Source organism: Rhinolophus hipposideros (assembly GCF_964194185.1).
Source record: "Rhinolophus hipposideros genome assembly, chromosome: X".
In the NCBI taxonomy this organism is placed as follows: domain Eukaryota; kingdom Metazoa; phylum Chordata; class Mammalia; order Chiroptera; family Rhinolophidae; genus Rhinolophus; species Rhinolophus hipposideros.
In genome coordinates this window covers 26,410,111-26,431,730 of record NC_138046.1, presented here as the reverse complement: position 1 = coordinate 26,431,730, position 21,620 = coordinate 26,410,111, and the positions used below count along the sequence as shown (strand labels likewise).

Here is a 21,620-nt window from a genome sequence, read left to right as displayed (position 1 = left end):
AAATTCTCCAAGTCCATAGACTACCTCCTTACCCCATGTAGGTGCCGTGGCAGATTCTTGGAGTCCCTTCACCGTGTCTGCAGATCCTTATGACTCTTAGTCGTCCTTCCCTTCTCGAGCAGCCCCACGTTGGGCGCCAGATGTCGCATCTCGCGCAACAAGGGCAGTGAGGGTGTGAGAAGGGGCGGTTTGGGTTAAATTTTAAGCAAGAAAGAAACAGACTTAATACAGTTAAATCTCTCCGAAGGCCAGGGGTCTCTCAGTCTCAGAGGACTGGAGCCCAGAATAAAGCTGGCTGGAGGTTTTTATTGATAGGTCTACAACTACAAGAAAGCAACTACAAGAAAGCAACTACAAGAAAGCAACATTGTTTCTTACACGGTCTGTGAGGCTCAGACCTCATAACAGAAAATGTTTATTCCAATCACCCTTTGTCTGTAAACAGCAGAAGTTTGGGGTTCCCACTGGGTTCCGCCTGGCTTAGGTTGTATCTCCCGTGAGATATCTTACCCGTCTTTGGCTGCAAACCATCTTTTGGGGACCAGACAGAGAGACATAAGGTGTAAACACAAGGATGGAACAGAGTCCCAGAAAGGCACAATCTCACAAACTCTTCTTTCCTTAAGGAAAGACATGAAGGGACATTTGGCTAGGCTGTTGTGCGACTGCAACCCTCATCTCCCACCGAGGACTCAGCAAGCGTTTCCTCCTGGGACAAGTCCCCCATCCAGGCTGCCTCAGCAAGCAGTTCCCAGCCCACAGGGTGGCAACAACCTTCGCTTTCTCCGGCCTCTGCTGGTTGGGGAACCATCCACATCTTTCCACCCCTCCACGGGGATCGAGCTCTCCGGCAGCTGCTCCTCCTGGTCTTCCTCAGAGTGAGCTTTCATACGCACACACTGCTCCACTGCCCTTCGGAAAGCTTTGGCCAGCACCATATCCTGCCAACTATGCCATGTGTCGTGCGGGGTGTCAGGCGGTGTCTCTGGTCCCGCTCCCCACATAAGAACGCAGGACATGGTGAGGCCAAAAAGGAACACCCACGGAGCCATAAGTAGGGAAGTCATACCACTATGGTCTCACTGGAGGCTGGGTTTACATGATGTACGACCTGCTGTCCACTTTGCTGCCAACTGACTAACTCTCCTCGACTCTCTTTCACTCTCCTTCAGTCTCCTTCTTCACTCTCCTCGGCTCCCCTTTGTAGCCTCGGCAGTTATATCAGTGGCCAATGGCTACAGCTGATGGCCATCTAGTATCCGAGCCAGCACCTCTCCACATGATGCCAAGAGCCTGGAAACTGCTTTCTGGGGTTCTGTCCCCACATCTTCCAACATGAAGATTCCAGGATTCTATCCTCTTGAATAGCTTATCTCGTAAAGAGATCAGAATTCAACCATAACACAAGACAGAGTATCATCAAATACTGGTCTGTGTATTAGAGACTACAAATAGAAGGTGATTAAAAAGGAAAATGGCCACCTTTGAGAATGGGGATTAGATTTTTTTCATGTAATTTTAGAAAAATGTTGAGAACAAACTTAGCAATCAAATTGCAAATGTGTTAAAAGTGTGGTATGTGTTTATAATGTTGTTTCTACAAATGCTCTTTTAAAATTTTTCTATTTTAGAACATTTAAAATAAGTCATTTGAAAACAAAGCTCCTTTTACCAAAGTTTAGTTAGGTGGTCTGCGGGATTTACTGGTGATGGCAGTGGCTGAGGAAGCAAAAGTGCAATCTTGTAGAAAAGCTAAGATAGTGATTTGCTCACAGGGAGAACCATAATTCTACAAGGTTCAGACATCTGGATGTGAGGAACAAGCCCAGGCCACAGGTGAACATACAATTCATGTCATTGGAGAGAGTATAGTCCTTCCAAATAAGGACTCTAAGTTACAACCTCCTTTGTCTGGCTGGAAGGGAGTGCTTTGCTGAGATGTAAATTGAAGGGGATTCACATTTTGGAATACTCATGCATGTTTCTTATCTCTATTTTTAATAAGTAAGTTTCTGAAGGTATGCCATGCGGGGACTCAGCTCCCGCTCCCGCACAAGAACGCAGGATATGGTGAGGCCAAAAAGGAATACCAACGGAGCCATGGATAGGGGGTTCATACCACTATACTCTCGCTGGCGGCTGGTTTGTAGATATGGGAAGCAGGAGCCGCAATCTGCCGACTGCTCCTCTGCTAACCAACCAATCAACCGACCCCCCCCCCCAGTGCAGTTTATTAGTGGCTAATGGCTAACCGGTAACAGCTGATGGCACCCACAGCAGATGGCCATCTGATTACAGCTGATGGCCATCTAATAACTGAGCCAGATCCTTTCCACGTGAGGCCGAGAGCCTGGAAACTGCTCTCTGGGACTCTGTCCCAGAAGGTAACAAGAATTTTATTAAAGTTGAGAGCAGTATAGCATAGTGGTTAAGAGGCTTGTCTCTGAATTCAGACTGGAATTTGAATCTGCCACTTACAAAGTTACTCTCTTAACTTCTCATGTTATCAGTTTTCTCATCTATCAAAAAAGGGAAAATAACGGATTCTGTCTCATAGAGTAGTTCAATGCACATGAAGCTGACATTATTACATGTGCTGCCTTTAGAAAATTTTTAAAGGCGGGAGAAAACCCAAGATGTGAACTGAAATAAGAAAGATTATTTCGGAACAAAGGTATTCTGAATGCATTCAATCAACAAATAATCATTTAGGGCCACGTGTTTTGCTCTGACTTAACTGTTACATTCAACACATAAACCCTGTTATTGCATAGTTTCGAGTGATTATGGAACATTCACGCGAGAGGCTTAAAATCAGATGTAACACATTGGGTAAATGGAATCACCCAGGGTGCTTTGCAGTTATTCCTTCTGCTCCTGGGGGACTAAAACCAGGGGCGGTCAGCAGGCCCTCATTATTTTCTGGCTGATTGTGCGTTGCAGATTAATTCAGAACTCCTGTTAGCGTTTCTACTCTTCAGATTCTTTGTTTTTAAATTTTTATGGTCCCCTTTTCTGTTTCCAACTTGCTGTTTCTCAACTGTGTACTTTGTGTATAGGGCCTGAGTCTAATTCTTCAGTCCATAATGCCTGGTGCCCAGTAGGTGGTGAGGTTTATTTGCTTACTTGACTTTCCTTTCCGAGCTCAAGCATGTTACTAAATACTGCTCATCCCCTTTCTCTCATTTTCCCACTTTTGTTTTAAGCTCTTTGCCCTGCCCACTCACTTTCCCTCATTTTCGTCATTCTGCGCGCAGGCGCCCCGCCCTTACACTCCGCTTGCTCCGCCCCTCGCGTCCCCGTGGCTTCGCAGGCGCCTTTCCTCTTACCCCGCCCCTCCTTTCCTGGCCTAGTTCGCGCGAGGTGAGTAGTAACGCGGTGACGAGGAGACATCTTTGCTCCCACTGGCAAGCATGTTAACTGCAGAAGCTGCCAAGTTCTCATACCTTGCCTTCCTCTCCTAACACCTCCCTTCTGAAAGTAAGGTTGCTTTTTTGGGCCTTTAAGCGTGCCGCCTGCCCAACTCCTCTATTAAGACCCGTAACCTTTCTGCCTTCTATTTCGCGCCTTCTTTTTAAGGCGTGGAGGAGGCGGAGTTGGAATTCCTGCGCCACCGTTGCTGAGGCAACAACGTGGTTACTTCCGTTGGTTTCAATGCTTCCGGGTTGGCGATGCGGAGGCTTTTCCGATTGTGGGAGCCTCGGCTTCCCAGTCGTCCGATGGGCCCGAGCAGGTGAGGGGGAGCTTCTTAACTTCCAGTCTGGGGAGCGGGGCTGGGCCGCGCGGGGCTGGGCTGGCCCGGTTCCCGGTCTGGGAGGGGCTTAACGGTCCTTTGGTCTCTCTCCCCTCAGCCGAGTCCCTTCCTTGTCTTTCACTCTTCTGGCATAGGTGGTTTTACTTCTTCGATTGAACCCTGCTTCCTCGATCCCCCTGGGAGGCCGCCTCCTTCAGGCGCCTCCCTTCTCTCCACGAACTGGCTCTGACAGCTGAGGAACTGGCAAGATCCTGCTACCCAGAGGGTGAATGGGTATCTTTCCCGGAATAATCCTAATTTTTCTAAGGGTGAAGTTTGCAACGGCGGCTGTGATTGTAAGCGGAGTAAGCAAACACCTCCATTGTATTAGTGTGAGGGATGCTGTTGAAAGATGCTCCCCTTGAATTTCTAGCCCCTCCCTGCCACTCCTTGGGGTCATGGCATTAAAGGCATCTATTAAAATGCAGTTCAGCTAACTAATTGAGATGACAGCCTTTATCAACACGAGGTAGTGTCTCAGACAAAGTAACAGCTAGGATATTTGTAGTTTTCTGTCAGTGTTATTTTGATTTTTCAAGGCTAGGGATGCTTAGAGTTATTATGAACTCTTCCTTCGCCTTCATTCCCTACATCATCAAGTCCTTTGTGTCTCCATTTTAGGAGTGTATCTCTAACCTCGCTGCCAACAAACATCTGTCTGCTTAACTTCACACTATCCTAAGCTGGTTTCCCTTCCTCTTTCATTTGTAATCACTGCTTTCTGCAGCCCTGGTAGGCTAACTAAAATATGGATATCCTCAAGTCAGTTCCCTGTTCAGAAATTTACAGTAATCCCTTACACCCCACCATACATACTTTGGTTTCAAGCCTTTCAGCGTGAACTGTCCTTATACTTCTTGACTGATATTGTTTCAATCAGATAAGGGAATTTTCTGTTCCAGTTAGGTTGCACTCTTCTCAGAACAAACCATACTGATGCCTGCCTCCACATGCTGTGCTTTTCCCCATATTTGTGTCTTTGTTCATCCTGTTTTCCTCTTCCTGTCTTTTCCCTTTACCTACACCTATCCAGATTATACTTGCCCTCTGTCAAGGCCCATTTTAAATTCTCTCACCTTCATGAACCTTTCCAAATTATTCAAGCCCATGCTGATTTTCTCATTTTCCATGTTTCTCCTTATAGTATGTGTTATATACTTTAGCACTTCATTTTTCTCTAATGAGCTACTCTGATTTCTTCCACCAGATTATAAGCTCTTCAAAGGCAAGTACTGTATTTTATAGAACTTTTATCCCCACCTTAGTCTCCTTGATTATCCAGGAAAGATAAGTTGAATGATAAATATTGTCATGGTGTTAGAACATTTGTTCTGTTTTATTTTATTATTATTTTTAAACATGATGTTTAGACCATAGCACATTATGGGTTCGGGCATTTAATATACCGTCCATAAATATTTGTTTGACTCTCCATTATTATTTCCCGAATCTGAGAATCTCTAATACCTACTCTTTCTTAAAGGAAAAAGCAAGAAAGACACCTAGATTTTCCTGGTCAGATATTTGGAACAGTGTAGGGCTATGTAACTTGTATTCTAAGACATTCTTCTAACTCCTTAGGCTATCAAATTTTCCTTAGACTTCAGAAAACATGTCTGCAGTTTGAAGACATTTTACATTGGCTTCTTTATACAATAAAAATATTTAAGGTACTATATTTCTATTTTAACTCAGGTATGACTTCTTTCCTTTTACCCATATCTGGGGATAGCCCCCGTAAGTCAAAATTATTTTTAGAGTGCCTGGGGTATTTTACACAAGTAATTCTCTGCAACAAAAGTGAGGGAAGAGAATTAGTAGACAGAGAATCTCTGAGGATCAGCAAAGTGTTGTGTACAGAGCATATAGTATTGGTCAGCTCCAGCAAGTTAACTCTCATTTCTCCCGTAATCTTTTACATACAGACTGCATACGTAAATAAAGGACATCACACTGGAACCAATCACGTATTTAATGGACGTGTACCCAACTCTGTGGAAGCTATTCTAGGTGTTATATAAAGGACTGTGAGACGTGGTGTTTGCCTTCAGGGATCATACCTAGTTAAGAGAGAAAATAACATGGGGGCAACTAGAAGATAAACTTCATTGTAGTCATTATTTGTCCGCCTGAGATTAAGATGTAGAAGGGATAAATGAAGGTTCCGAAAACATTGCACAACTGTAGAATAGGTATGACATAATGTGTGTGCATGTGTACAGCCTTTATGTAAAAGACTTGGAGGTTTTAGCTGACATTTTAATGATTCAGTAGTGTTATGTAGCCCCCACAAAAGTGACTGCAATTTTCAACTGTAATAATGGAAATATAAGAATGATGAAAGTGATTGTGGTTATTTAGCCTGAGAGAGATAAGATGTAAGATATGTCTTTAAATATTTGAAGGACTCTCCTAGGGAAAAAGAGTAAATTTGTTCAATATTGCCTCCAAAAAATGGGTGAAAACCTCAGGAAGTCATATTTTTGGCTCAGTAGGAGGAAGGAATGTTTAAAATCAGACCTAATCAGGACTTCTTCATAACAAGATTCTTTCTTAGCATTGGAGGGAAAGGGATTTCACTATCAGATAGATGTGTGTGGGGAGGTGGCAGTGATAACAGTGTTGAATTTGGCTAGTGGTTTCCAGACTTTTGGATTTCATGGACCAATAAAATTTAAATAAGAGTGTGGAGAGGAGGCACAAATTAGGGTAGCCAGTCTTATTTTGCCAAGTAGAGACACTAAACAAAATAAACGGCTACTGTTATCATTTCTTTTTTTTTCTATTATTTTCTGTTAATTTCAGGTGTACAGCATAGTGGTTAGACATTTGTATAATTCAAGAAGTGATTCCCCTGACTAGTCTAGTACCTACTATTATCATTTCATACAAGAAAGGTGATAAGAAAAATGTTCCAGAAGTTGGAAGAGCATGATTTCCTAATAGTCCTTTAAATTAAATATATTTGGGTGAAAAAAGGCACTAGGTGCCTTATTTTGTTTATTTCACCTCAGAATTTTGAAAACTTCATCAAGGAACCACTGGGCTATCTGATTTAAGATTCAGTGACTGGTGTTTCTGCTTCCTGCTATGGCTCTACCCCCTGCCTTTACCTGATTTATTATTGCTCCCTGAACATTGAGCACATCTTCCTATTAAAAGGCTGGGTGGCAGGTAGTAAAATTCTGCTAGAGGCTTTCTCTATAATGAGAAGAGTTGAAAGAAGTTGTAAGAGAAAGCTTTGGAGGGAAGCATAACAGCCATTTGAAATGTTTGATTGTTTTGGGGAATCTCTAAATTGGTCAATGGAGAGGGCATTTCCCCCCACAAATTCAGAGAGTGTATGTACCATGGTCCTTGCTTTTCCATGCCTACCCTCTCACTTTATGTGTCATGTTTTGCTATCAATTGCAATATTAAAATGTGAGCATAGCTGAAAATATTGATAATATTTAGAACTCAAGACTCTTATTTTAAGATGCAGCTATGTGAAGTGCCTATCCCTACTTTGCTATTTAGAATTCCTTTCAACAGCTTTCCTCCAAAAGAGTTATCTATTCAAGATTCTGTATGTCAGATGAACTGGATGATCACATTATGCTTGAAAGGAAATTTCTGTAATTATTTTTGTGACCTCTGACTAAAAAATTTGTCTGTAGTTTGTTTGCTATCCTCTCTGGAAAACTGTTAGTCTGTGCTTAGTTACAGAGAATTCCTTAAGTGGAAACAAAGCAAAACCTTGTCTCCCCTAAAAAGAGACTGTGACTCAGTGGTGCTAACCCCAGATTGGGCAATGGGGGAGGTGGGCAGCAAGTAATGTCTGTTAAAATGTAAGTTTGAATACTTTTCAAAATGTAATGATAATAGGTAATAATTGTTTAACTAGGTGCCAAGTACTTTTCTAGGAGTTTTACATGTATTATTTAATTTTCAGAACAACCCTGTAATATAGTATTTTTTATTATTCCTATTTTACAGTTTAGAAAACCCAGGCATAGAGTAGTTAAGTAACTTGCCCAAGGTTACAGAATGTATATAACTGGTGTCAGGATTTAAACCTAGGCGGTCTGACTTCAGAGTCTTAATTCCTGACCATAAACTGCTTGAAGTTCCTTTTGAAAATCAATAATATACATTCTGTGAAGCTCTGAAAAAGGAATACTTAAACATGAGCATTTATCCTAAGAAAAGAGATTACTTCCAGGTGGACCAGGATTTAGTAGGTGATGCTTAGAGCAGTAGTTCTTAAAGTGTAGAAACATCAGCATTATTTGGAAACTTGCAAATTCTCAGGCCAGATCCAGATTACCAATCAGAAACTCTGAGGGTGAGGCCCAGCAATCTATTTTTAACCCACCTTCTAGATGATTCTGTTGCACATTAAAATTTGAAAACCATTGATCTCAAGGGAAGAGCTGTGGGGGAAACAATCCAAAAGGGAAATAGCTGAGAGTGGCAGGGAAAAAAAGCTGTAAAGATTGAAGATGACAGGTCTAATGGGAGTGGGATGAGAAAGGAAGATAGGGAGGTGGAGGGTAGAATACAGTGTTAAAGAACCTGAACTTCAAAGAAAAACAGTGTTTGCATATATGTGTTTTAAAAGGCCAGGGAAAAGGAAATGCATTGGATGTATGGTTGTTAAATGTCACAGAGAAGAGAGACATCATTCATATTGCTCATTCCTCTGGGAACCAGAAGGAAAGTGAAAAGGTGCTTAGCTCAGCCTAGGCCTACTGGAGGAAGTTGTGTATGCTTGAAGTAGCTAGACGAACTAAAACCTTAAAGTTTAGTGGAGAGATGAGAGGGCTGAGAATATGAGAGAGTAGTGGTGTTAGCTTGTGCTTTGCACCTCAGTCAAGCTGACTGAATACCATGAACTGCTTTTATGAGATGCCTCAGCCTATATAATTTGAATTCTAGGTTCCTTCACTTGTAATTGTCTAGTTCGGTGTCTAAATTGGGTGTGCTGGATGGATTGATACCTCTTCTTTGGGTGGGAATGGGGATAACATTAAAGAAACTAGAGCGAATGAAGGGCTCAAGTTGATCTTTAAGTGAATCACATGCTTACCCCTACAGAATGGCAGTAAAGAACACATTCATAATCCTCTATTGCATAAAACAGGATCCCACATTTTGTGCCATTCCACTTGATAGGACTTTTCCTCTGTGTCTGTTTTATTTGCCAATTTTGTTGACATAAATTATGTGATCATACACTAACAAATGCTCCTTACTCTTGTGCCTTGTTCTGATTTATGTTTATTTTTAGCACCAGAAAAGTGCCACTGTAAGCCATGAGATGTCTGGTCTGAATTGGAAACCCTTTGTATATGGCGGCCTTGCCTCTATTGTTGCTGAGTTTGGTAAGAATGTGAAAACTGACAAATCTGCTTCTGATGGTATTGATGGTAGCTTATGGTGACAGTTATTTTTGGTGGAAACTAGGGAAAAAGTAAAAAGAAATGCCCTAGTTGTTTTAAAAACTATTGTCTCAAATCCATCAAGTAATATTTTCTGAGAAAGTACTAATGGTATGGAAAGTGAAGTTAAGAAAAGTCAAACTTAGGACGTTTTTTGATAGTTTAATGACTTGTTAATTTGCTAGGCTTAATATACATGAAAGTATAGAGGGAGTTAGATAAAATAGGGGTTTCTGTTATATTCCTGTACTAATGGTCTTTCCTTATGCTAAGTTGTTTGTAACTTTATTAGTTTATAATAAGTGTCCAAAATCTGTCCCATTTTAGAAGAAGGTTGACTCACAAGATCAAAACAGATTCTTGTCTATTTTAATTTTGAAATGTTTTTAGATTATATTTTTTTTCATCTTCCAAATGTTCTCTTTCCTAAACTAAGTAAGTGACTAGAATCCACTAATCTTTGTTGACTTTTTGGGCATACAAGGTTTTACAATTAAGTTCGCAAACTTGCTGCAATGATGTTGCTACCCTTTTTTGATATCAGAGGGATGATTCATTATGAATTTGTACCAACTGCACAAACAACTAACCAAGTTTACTATTTGGAAGTGTTGTAAAGGCTGTGTGGAAAAGTTAGACGACCTGAACTTTTCGCCAACAAGTCATGGCTCTCGCATCACGACAATGCACCAGCTCACACAGCACTGTCTGTGAGGGAGTTTTTAGCCAGTAAACAAATAACTGTATTGGAACACCCTCCCTACTCACCTGATCTGGCCCCCAATGACTTCTTTCTTTATCCGAAGATAAAGGAAATCTTGAAAGGAAGACATTTTGATGACATTCAAGACATGAAGGGTAATATGATGACAGCTCTGATGGCCATTCCAGAAAAAGTTCCAAAATTGCTTTGAAGGGTGGACTAGGCGCTGGCATCAGTGCATAGCTTCCCAAGGGGAGTACTTAGAAGGTGACCATAGTAATATTCAGCAATGAGGTATGTAGCACTTTTTCTAGGGTGAATTCGGAAACTTAATTGTCTGACCTCGTATGTTCTAGTGTTGTGATGTCAAGGTCATCAGTGACCAGAGCTACATAATCACCTTGTTAGTTTTAGACCTTGAAATAGTCCTTGAAACATATTTTGTCAATGTAATTACCACTTCTCTGTGTTGACATAACAAAAGAAAGCTAAGGTTGGTTAAATAAATTTTCCCCCCAAGCACTGTTCTGCTATTAGTCCTGAGTTACCTAAGCAACTAGGATGAGTAGGCCATGTAGGACTTTACCATTATCTTTGATAATATTAGGGAACTGTTTGTTTCTTGTAAACAGCTAAAGAAAAAAAACAACAAAAAACTTTGTAATAGTATATGAGAGTATATGGAGCAGCAATTCCATGCTTTCCTATTTTCTTTGAAAATTTGGGGAGGTTTTATGAGGGAGAAGTGGGGAGGCGAGGTGGGAGGGGAGGCAGAAGGAAGAGGCAGAAATAAATGCCAGATTGTATGTAATAGATGAAATTTAAACATTTAAACTATTTTGCACTTACATTATTTTGTATATTAGGACCATCTTAAATTTTTGTATTGTATCACAGTTTCAGTTATATTGTGGACCAAATCCTGCTGCCTATATATAGAATACCATATTTTGCTGTGTATAATGTGCTCCCGTGTATAAAGCACATCCAACGTTTTTGGCCCACACTTCCAGGGAAAAAAATCTTTCATTTTAATTGTTTAATTCAAATTTTTATTTATTTACATTTAGGTGTGTTTTTTGTATTATAAAGGAATTTTAGCATTTATTTTTTAACATGGTACAATAAATTTTATGTAACAGATAATTACAAAACACAAGAACAGAAAAAAGTTACAAGAAATTTTATGTGCCGGTAACAAATTTACAGGATTTACACATCATAGAAGGCCAAGAAATCTTCGTTGTTGCAAGTTCGTCTTAAGTTCAATAAAACCAGTTATTATACTGCAGGGTATTATTTTGCATACGGATATCGTTATTGATTTCTAGAGTTACACTTTTAACTCATAAACATAAATAAAAGAATTGAAAACATTTGTATAAATACAGAATTAGCACTAGCCATGTATAATGTGCATCCTTGTTTTTCCCCTCACATATTTGGGCAAAAAAAGTGCACATTATACAAGGTAAAATATGGTACTACATTTCACTTTACCATATATAACTCTTGTCCTCTGATAGTGGTATTCTAGTAGAGATCTTCTGTCTGTAGTTATAAAAAGAAGTTTGTCTTATGTTTTAAAAATTATCATAAATTAAAGATTAGCATAATTATCATAAATTAAAGATTAGCATAAATTCAGTCAACATTTCACTGATTTCTTGGAAAAACTTATAAATGAGTTTTTCCTTCATAGGAACTTTCCCTGTGGACCTAACCAAAACACGACTTCAGGTTCAAGGCCAAAGCATTGATGTCCGCTTCAAAGAGATAAAATACCGAGGAATGTTTCATGCCTTGTTCAGAATCTATAAAGAAGAAGGTGTATTGGGTCTATATTCAGGGTAAGACTGGATTCTTTCCTTACATCATGAATAGAAATATTTTTTAAAGAAGCCATGTATTTCAGCTGTCTGATAGATTGTGCTCTTCATATTCACCATTTCAACTTGTTGTTTGATACTGATGTACAAGTTTATATTTCACTTGTTTGTAAGCCTAGAGCTTTGGATTTTGTATTCATTTATAAGTGTGTTCCACTATAAGTGATACATTTTAAAATTGATATCTCATTGCAGCATTGGCTTTCTCCTATTTTTCTGAGAGTCGTTGATAGTCACTGAATAGCAGCACCAGTTCACTGTATATATTTCTGTGATATTTTCCTGAGTTGCCAAGTACTGACTTCTTTTAAAGTTTTCCTCTTTAAAGAAATACTCTTCTGTGTATTTAAACATAAAATGCAGAATGAGAGAGAGGGAGACCCACTTGTTTGTTTGTTGTTTTTTTGTCAACTTTTGATTAGCCGTAAGTTTGTGGTTTATTGTCCAGTTTGTCTACTGCCAATTTCCTAGGCCACTCCTGTGTCTGGTGTACCAGCTTATTGCTCAGAGAATGGATATCAATTTTTTTATTATCCTATGTTAGACATAATTTCAAAGATAATTTTCTTGGGGAAAAATCAAATAATGCATAATGGTTCTTTCATCAGCATGGATAATCACGAGATTATTTTTTTCTGATAGCAAACAATAAAATCAGAAATATGCATATTTAGTCATCATTTCTGATCATAACTACCGTGTTTCCCTGAAAATAAGACTGGGTCTTATATTAAGTTTTGCTCTAAAAGACACATTAGGGCTTATGTTCAGGGGATGTCATCCTGAAAAATCATGCTAGGGCTTATTTTCCAGTTAGGTCTTATTTTCAGGGAAACACGGTAGCTGAACTTCTGCTGTCTTTCTATTTATAACTACTAAAGTATAGTTCTGGAATTTGGAAGAATCTCAAGGGACGTATGAGTGAGAATGTCTCTAGTTTATAAGCAAAACTTAAGTAGGGTGAAATCTTGGCTCTAGTACCGCCTTCTTGAAAGAATGAAAGATGTGTCTGCAGCTGTTAGGAAGTAAGGTTGAGTTTTATAGTAATTGCTTTGCCCAGTCATCTATCGAAGGACACTTTGGTTGTTTCCATGTCTTGCCGCTGTAAGTTAGGCTGCAGTGAACATCGGAGCACATATATCTTTACCGATAAATGTTTTCAGGTTTTTTGGGTAGATACCCAAGAGAGGAATTGCTGGGTCATATGGTAATTCTATTCCTAATTTTTTTGCGGAATTTCCACACTGCTTTCCATAGTGGCTGCACCAATCTGCATTCCCACAAACAGTGTATGAGGGTTCCTTTTTCTCCACAGCCTCTCCAACACTTGTTACTATTTGTCTTGTTGTTGATAGCCATTCTAATTGGGGTGAGGGGATATCTCTTTGTGGTTTTGATTTGCATTTCTCTGATGATTAGTGATGTTGAGCATCTTTTCATATGTCTGTTGGCCATTTGTGTGTCTTTGGAGAAAAGTCTGTTCAGGTCTTCTGCCCATTTTTAATTGGATTATTTGTCTTTTTGTTGTTGAGTTGTATGAGTTCCTTATATATTTTGGATATTAGCCCCTTATCGGAGGCGTTGTTTGCAAAAATCTTCTCCCATTTGGTTGGTTGCTGCTTTATTTTGTCGATTATTTCTTTTGCTCTGCAGAAGCTTCTTAAGTTTGATATAGGCCCATTCATTTATTTTAGTTTTTACTTCCCTTGCCTTTGGGGTCAAATTCATAAAATTCTCTTTGAACCCAATTTCCATAAGTTTAGTACCTATGTTTCTGCCATAAGAAAAGATGAAACAGAGCCATTTGTGACAACATGGATGGGTCTTGAGATTATAATGCTAAGCGAAATAAGTCAGATAGAAAGTCGAGAACCATATGCTTTCACTGATATGTAGTATAAAAAATTGAAAACAAAAATGGAATAAGACAAACAAGTGAAGAAACAAAAACTCACAGATACAGACAAGAGTTTAGTGGTTACCAGAGGGTTGGGGGGTAGAAGGGTGGTACATGAGGGTAAAAAGTGTCAAATATATGGTGATGGAAGTAGAACTGACTCTGGGTGGTGAACAGACAATGGGATTTATAGATGATGTAATACAGAATTGTACACCTGAAATCAATGTAACTTTACTAACAATTGTCACCCCAATAAACTTCAATTAAAAAAAATCTCTTCGATGTGTGTAATGGTGGGTGTATGCATATTTTTCCATTGCTGGATTCAATTTGCTAATATTTGGTTAAGGATTTTTGCATCTAAGTTCATGAGTGATATTGACCTATACTTCTCCCCTCTTTTGTGCTGTTTTTGGTGTCAGGGCAATACTAGTCTCAAAAAATTAGTTGGGGAGCATTCCCACTTCTGTTTTCTGGAAGAGATTGTGTAATATTGGTGTTAATTCTTTACATGTTTGGTACAAATCCCCAGTGAAATTATTTGGGCTTGGATATTTCCTTTTTGGAAATTGTTAAATTATGAATTTAAAGTTTTAATGGTTATGAGACTATTCAGATTGTTTCATCTTGAGTTTTGGTAGTTGGTGCGTTTCAAGGAATTAGTCCATTTTTTTCCAAGTTTTTGAATTTATAAGCATAAAGTTGCTGATATTATTCCCCTATTATCCTTTTAATGGCTGCTGAATTTGTAGTGTTATTTTTTATTTCATTCCTGATATTGGTGACTTATGTCTTCTCTATTAGTGTTAGCCTTGCTAGAGCTTTATCAAGTTTATTGACTTTTTCTCCCAAAACAACTGATTTTTTGTTTCATTAATTTTTCTCTATTTTCCTGTTTCAATTTTATTAATTTATGCTTTTATTATTTCCTTTCTTCTGCTTACCTTGGGTTTCTTTTGCTTTTTTTCTAGTTTCTTGAGGTAGAACCTTAGATTACTGATTTGAGACTGCTCTTCTTTTCTAATATAAGCATTTCTGTGCTATAAATTTTCCTTACAGCACTGCTTTGGCTGCATCCCACAGATTTTAATAGGTTGAATTTTCATTTCACTTCAGTTCTATGTATTTTTAAAGTTTCCTTTGATACTTCTGTGATCCATGGGTTGTTTGGATGTGTTTTGTTTAATTTCCAAGTGTTTGAGGATTTTCCTTATTGATTTCTAGTTTAATTCCATTATGATCATAGAATATACTCTACATGATTTAATTAATTAATTATTTTAATTAACATTTATTAGGCTGACAATGGTTAGTCACCCTAAAATTACATAGGTTTCAAGTGTACTATTCTGTACTATATCATCTATATATCACATTGTGTGTTCGCCACCCAGTTAGTTCTCCTTCCATCACCATAAATTTGACCCCATTTATCCTCATCTACCACCACCCCCTTATCGTCTGGTAACCACTGAACTATTGTCTGTCTATGAGTTTTTGTTTCTTTATTTGTTTGTCTTGTTCCTTTGGTGTTTTCAGTTTTATATTCCACATATGAGCGAAGTCATATGCTTCTCGACTTTTTCTGTCTGACTTATTTCGCTCAGCATACTAATCTCAAGATCTATCCATGTTGTTGCAAATGGCAGTATTTCACCTTTTATTATGGTAGAGTAGTATTCCATTGTGTATATATACCACATCTTCTTTGTCCAATAATCTATTGAAGGACACTTTGGTTGTTTCCATGTCTTGGCTACCGTAAATAAAGCTGCAGTAAACATCGGAGCACATACATCTTTACGAATAAATGTTTTCAGATTTTTTTGGTAGATACCCAGGAGAGGGATTGCTGGGTCACATGGTAATTCTATTCTTAATTTATTGAGAAACCTCCACACTGCCTTCCATAGTGGCTACACCAATCTGCATTCCCACCAACAGTGTATGAGGGTTCCTTTTTCTCCATAGTCTCTCCCATACTCCACCAAAAAGCTATTGGAAACAATAAATAAATACAGTAAAGTTGCCGGCTACAAAATCAACCTATAAAAACCCATTGTATGCCTATATATACTAACAATGAAATCTCAGAAAAAGAAAAAAAATTCCTTTTGCAATTGCAACAAGAAGAATAAAATACCTAGGAATAAACTTAACCAAGGATGTGAAGGACCTATACACTGAAAACTGTAAGACATTTTTAAAAGAAATGAAGAAGACACAAATAAATGGAAAGACATTCCGTGTTCATGGATTGGAAGAATCAACATAATTAAAATGGCCATATTACCCAAAGCAATATACAGATTTAAATTTTTAAAAATTTGTTGAGGTTAGTTTTGTGACCCAAATATGCTATCTCAGTGAATGTTCAATTGGTACTTGAAAAACTGTGTATTCTGCTGTTGTTGGGTGGAGTGAGGTAGGTAATGGAAATGAGTAGACTGTCTACATATGTTATTATAATTTGCAAGTGCATGTTGAGTTTAACTGACATTTTTATTTCTTTTTTGGCAGGATCGCTCCTGCCTTGCTAAGACAGGCATCATATGGCACCATTAAAATTGGCATTTACCAAAGCTTGAAGAGGTTATTTGTAGACCGTTTAGAAGGTCAGTATAGACTTATTTTCTTTTGGGGTAATGCTCAAAGGGAATATTGATATCATGCTTAGTAAGAAGTGTCTATCACAGGATGCCTGAGAATGGGTAACGGTCATTGCAAGGACAAAGTGAGCTTGTAATGACTTGGGTTTAATCTTTGTAGAAGTGATATATGTATTAGAGTGACCTGCTCTTCTAGTTTGTCCCTTTTCCTATCAAAGAAAAACAAAGTGTGTAGTCATCACACAGGGAACAAGCTTGTCCAGAAAATTAATGCTGTTCTCATCAAGAGGACTTCAACTATAAGGACTTCTCAATCTGCTGATTTTCATACGTTTTGTTAGGTGGAGTGATTGTAGTCTATTATATTCTAGATTTTGAGGTACTTATGGCCACCTTACCCACATTCAGTGTTATCATGTGTGTCTATTTGCTCTTGCAACATTTCCAGGCTGATGCTGTCTAAATGGATATTTTACCACAGACCTGGGTCTGTTTCGTTGGGGACTGTTGGAGAGCCTTTTGGTTTGTAATGTCCTCTGAATTGCTTTATTGTCCTAAATCAACTTTTTTGTGGAGCCTCTTTGAGTAATTCTCTTCCTAAAGTAGTTTCCTTTCACAGATTCTTCATTTGGATTTATCTAGTTTCTATTCATGGACTCTTCATGGTGAGGAAGTGTGGTGAAGATTGAACTTTCACTTTAAAACAATATGCCCTGTGGGTTTTTGTTTTGTTTTGTTTTGGTTAGCTGAGAGGATTTAGTTTCAAATGACTAGTTTTTCACATTTGTCTACTGGAACCTTCTGTAAATAAATAGAGGCTAGTAGATATCAAGGTCAGTCAAAATTAATATTTAGATAATTTTTGGTATTAGACAAGGAGTTTATCTTTTAACATTCAGTTACTGAAATTTTAGAGTTGATGATTCTCCGAAAAAAAAAAAAAGACTTAAAAAATCATTTTCTTTAGATGGTTGAAATGATTGAAGGGGAAATACCGCATTCTTAACTTATGTGTGCTATTGGTAGTTATATAGAAATGTACATTTGAAATCTATGTAATTTTACTAACCCATGTTAACCCAATAAATTTAATAAAAATGTTTTAAAAAGAAATACAAATTGGCACTTACAAAATAGTCATGGGTATGTAAAGTACAACATAGAGAATATAGTCAATAATGTTGCAACAACTGTGTATATAGTGCCAGGGGTGTACTAGATTAATTGGGGGGGTCACTGCATAAATTATGTAAATGTCTAACCACTATGCTGTGCACCTGAAACTAATATTAAATAATACAGAATGTCAGTTATAACTGAAAAATTAAATAAATCAATACATTTTAAAAATTACATTAATTTTATTAAAAAAGAAAAACAAATGAAAATGTTCCAGTTGGACGTGAGATGTATGATGTCAGCTATAACAAAATGAAAATGACAAATGCAAAAAAAAAGAATAGTAGGACATATTCCAGTGTCCTTTAGAAATAATTTTCTTAAAAAATAATGAATTATTTTTACAATTTTTACATGTTTCAGTACTGATTTGGGATCTAGAAATATTTGTTTATTTTCATAAGCTTTGTAGTTCATTTATAGTCTTTTCTCTGACTAGGATTCCCTTCCTCTGATAACCCTTTTCTCAGAAACTGGCACCTAATACAAGCAGACCTTCCCTTCTTTTTTTGCTCCTTTTTACAGATGAAACTCTTCTAATTAATATGATCTGTGGGGTAGTGTCAGGAGTGATATCCTCCACTATAGCCAATCCCACTGATGTACTAAAGGTAAGAGAGGTCTGATAGTGTTGGATGTATGCACTGTGATGTGAAAAGAGCATGAACTTTGAGTCAGATTTGGGTTTAGATCCCCACTCTGTCATTTGCCAGCTGTAAAACTTTGGGCAAGTCACTTAAGTGTTTTAAGCCTCTGTTTCCTCGTTGGTAAAATGAAGATAATTTAGTACTTATTGCATAAGTTGTTAAGGATTATAGAGAATATATGTCTACCTGCCTATCATTGTATTTGGTAAGTAGTAGATGCTTAATAAACAGTAGTCATTTTGTTATGATATGCATTAATCCATTGCTCTTCGAACTAGAGTGTGTAAACTTCAATAGGTTTTTTCCAAGGGCTATGTGATTTTAAAGGAATCAACTTCCAGATCCCCTACTTTCATTTGTACTATTTTATAAAAGTGATCTGAGAGTGAACTTGTGTTTATGGTAATCCTTTCCCCACTTTACGAAAGTATGGCATTTCCCCCACCCATTCTAAAGCTTAGTATGGTATATTGACCTGTGGTGTAACCTGGGATACCAAACAAAGGGATAAACTGAAATACAATTTTTAGAGAAGCTTCCTTTAATAACTATTTGAGGTACCTTGATCCTATAATAATGCCTCTGTGTTTACCTATCTTATCCATATTTCTATTAAGAGTGAGGTTTGACTTTAATAATGGTATATTTTGGCTTGTGTTGGGATATTCTGAATTCAGAAGCAGAACAGGATAGGTACTATTGATGAGTTTTTGAAATATAATTGGATTTCTTTCAGATTTTATCAAAACAAATAATGAAACATTTAGTTTAATAATATCAATCTTCATCTTATTTTATCTCATTAAATGGTAAATGTTTTCTACTTATTAACTTAAACTTATGGTTAATTAAATTATGATTGATTAAAAGCACTAAATATATGATACAATGTGTGAGAGAATCCCAAGTTTTTAATAATTGTTTTAGAATGTGAAAAAAAAAGTAAGAGGACATATGCGTTAATTATTTGAAGCCACAGGCAGCTAGGTTAGTGAAAGATCTATTGCGATTCAGAGTTTTGAGAACAAAGAGAGTGACTTGAAAAACATTATACGTGAAAGAAACCAGTGGTAGTTGATGGAGAAAAGATGAAATTATCTTTCTGGGTTGAATTGAGAGTAATTTAGCTATAGGATTTTTATATCACTTTTGATTTACAGAACAAGTATTTATGAAGAGAATTGACTGTATCCTAAAATTCTAAAATACTTGCAATATAATTACACTTGTTAGAATTTGCTTTTCAAGAACAATGATACTTAATTCCCTAAAGCTTCCTTTGTTATCCATCTGGGTCACAGACTTAATCACCTAAATGATTGGCTTCAATTTCCTGTCTCTCTGACTTATCTGGTACAGTTAAAAGCATTGACCAATGCTACAATCTACCTTTTCCTTTCTTATATCTAGTAGGGCTGAGTGGTGCTGGGGTGCGGGTTAGTCACAATTTTAGACTGTGACAATACCAGTCAATATAGGATTCATAATCACAGATGGGCTGTTCAATCCTTTTACTTATCCTTGGACAGCTCTTTCTCTGACCTACTTACTGCGTTTTGCTTCCTCACCTTTATGCATGTAGTTCTCTTTCAGCCTCACTGCCTTTCCCTGCTTTGCTTATGAAATTATCGTTCAGGACTGCTCAGGAACAGGGCCAGGCCTAAGATGAGATAAGTGAGGTACACCCCTTGGGTGTAAAACCTAAGGGGGGAGGCACCAAATAACTCAGTAATCAAGAAGACTAACTTTTTATGCAATATTTCCAAAAAAATGAATGCAAAAATCAATGATGAACAAAATATCAATATTTTGTATAATTCATCTTACTCACTTCACTCTAATCCTTTCCTGGTGGAGCCATTCTTTAGTTACACTTTTTTTTTTAAGGAGTGCGCAGCTCACAGTGGCCCATGTGGGGCTCAAACCGGCAACCTTGGTGTTATGAGCACCATGCTCTAACCAACTGAACTAGCCGGCCACCCCTTTAGTTACAATTTTGATATTTGGTTCATAGTGTTTTAATTTGGATTTTTGTGCATTAATTTTGAATTTTTAAAATATTACAGTAAGATATTACTTAATTGGATTACTGAGTTTTTTTGTATCCCCTTACTACATTTTGTGCCTGAGGAAAGTACCACGCTTGCTTCACCCTAGTCCCAGCCCTGCTCAGGAATCACCTCCTTAAAGAAGTCTTCTACTTACCATAGGGTATTTGTGGTTTCAATTTGTCTTTGTGGTAGTTTCTATTCTGATTTAATTTGGGTTAGGTTTTTATTTCAAAACTTATAGTAGTAGCAGTTGACTTTCTACATAAAAACATGTTGCTGTTACATGATATTTATTGAAAAGTTGTGGTTCATGAAAATCAGGCCTACATTTGGGCCACTAGTATTTAGTGACTGACTACTGTGATTCTACTATGTGTGCAGAGTCGGTGGGAAATTGTACCAAATCTTGCACATGGCATTTTAGTCTTATGATATATCTCTTTTTTTGTGCCTCTCAAGGATTACTTTGCAGAATACAGTATCATTCGTTTTACAAATAAAAGGCAATTTAAGGTCTTGTAAGCCTAAAATTATATTTTAAGACATTTTTTGCTTTTTATAATTGCATAGGGAATGCATGTGTAATATAGAAAAAAGTGGAAGGCAGGAAAAAAAAAACATGAAAGAGAAAAATGTTCAGGGTAGCCTCATCACTCAGACTTAAACCATGGCCAACATTTGGGTGTGTATGTTCATCCAGTCTCTTTGTTGTGCATATGGTTATTTTTAAGTTTACATGCTTCTAATAAAAAACGATATACCATGCACACTGCTTTAAAACCTGCTTTTTCTATTCAGCAATAGTTGACAGTTTTCAATGTAAATAAATATTATTCTACAACAAAATTTTATGGTTGCATAGTATTCCATTAAGTGGATGGATGTACCATAATTTGTGCAACAAATCCTTTGTTGTTTTAGGACATGTAGGCTGCTTTTAATTTTTCACTAAACTAATCATATTTTAAATGAATTGTTTTCTACCTTCACTGAGTACTTGTTCTCTCTTTTCTCCAAATTTTCTTCCAACTCCAGAAATGATGGACTTAGTATGGGAAATGTGAGGCTGATAAAAATCATCTTTATACTTTGGCACAAATTACGTTCTTTCTATATATGTAATAGTTTAAGTCATTAATTTCATCATTATAACAGGCCGATTTTTCTGATAATTCCCAAATAAGGTTTTCTTAATTTTAAGTGAGTGAAACATCTCATTTTGGTTCTCTCTGTCAAAACAAAATGTTTGTCTCTACTTATTTTAGATTCGAATGCAGGCTCAAGGAAGTTTGTTCCAAGGTAGCATGATTGGCAGCTTCATTGATATATACCGACAAGAAGGTACCAAGGGTCTGTGGAGGGTGAGTACTCTTTTCCTGGTATTGTTCTATACTCAGTTCCTAGAATTTGCAAAGAATACCTTTTA

General features: G+C 37.5%; 1 protein-coding gene across 9 annotated transcripts in view; it reads left to right on the top strand.

Annotated features, from left to right (window-relative positions):
• Positions 1-3,351: 3,351 nt before the first annotated feature.
• The window catches only part of SLC25A14 (solute carrier family 25 member 14), a 34,368-nt gene continuing 16,099 nt past the window's right edge, over positions 3,352-21,620 (top strand). For 2 of the 9 annotated variants that reach the window (XM_081043245.1, XM_081043239.1), the window contains exons 1-7: positions 3,668-3,733; positions 3,889-4,089; positions 9,066-9,159; positions 11,622-11,769; positions 16,229-16,323; positions 18,022-18,107; positions 21,460-21,555. In XM_081043245.1, the coding sequence (XP_080899371.1) occupies positions 4,024-4,089; positions 9,066-9,159; positions 11,622-11,769; positions 16,229-16,323; positions 18,022-18,107; positions 21,460-21,555 (585 nt within the window). In that variant the 5' untranslated portion in view covers positions 3,668-3,733; positions 3,889-4,023. Of the gene's footprint in view, positions 3,734-3,888; positions 4,099-9,065; positions 9,160-10,022; positions 10,214-11,621; positions 11,770-16,228; positions 16,324-18,021; positions 18,108-21,459; positions 21,556-21,620 lie in introns of all 9 variants that reach the window. The other 7 variants (XM_081043243.1, XM_081043241.1, XM_081043242.1 and 4 more) reach the window with 7 other exon arrangements.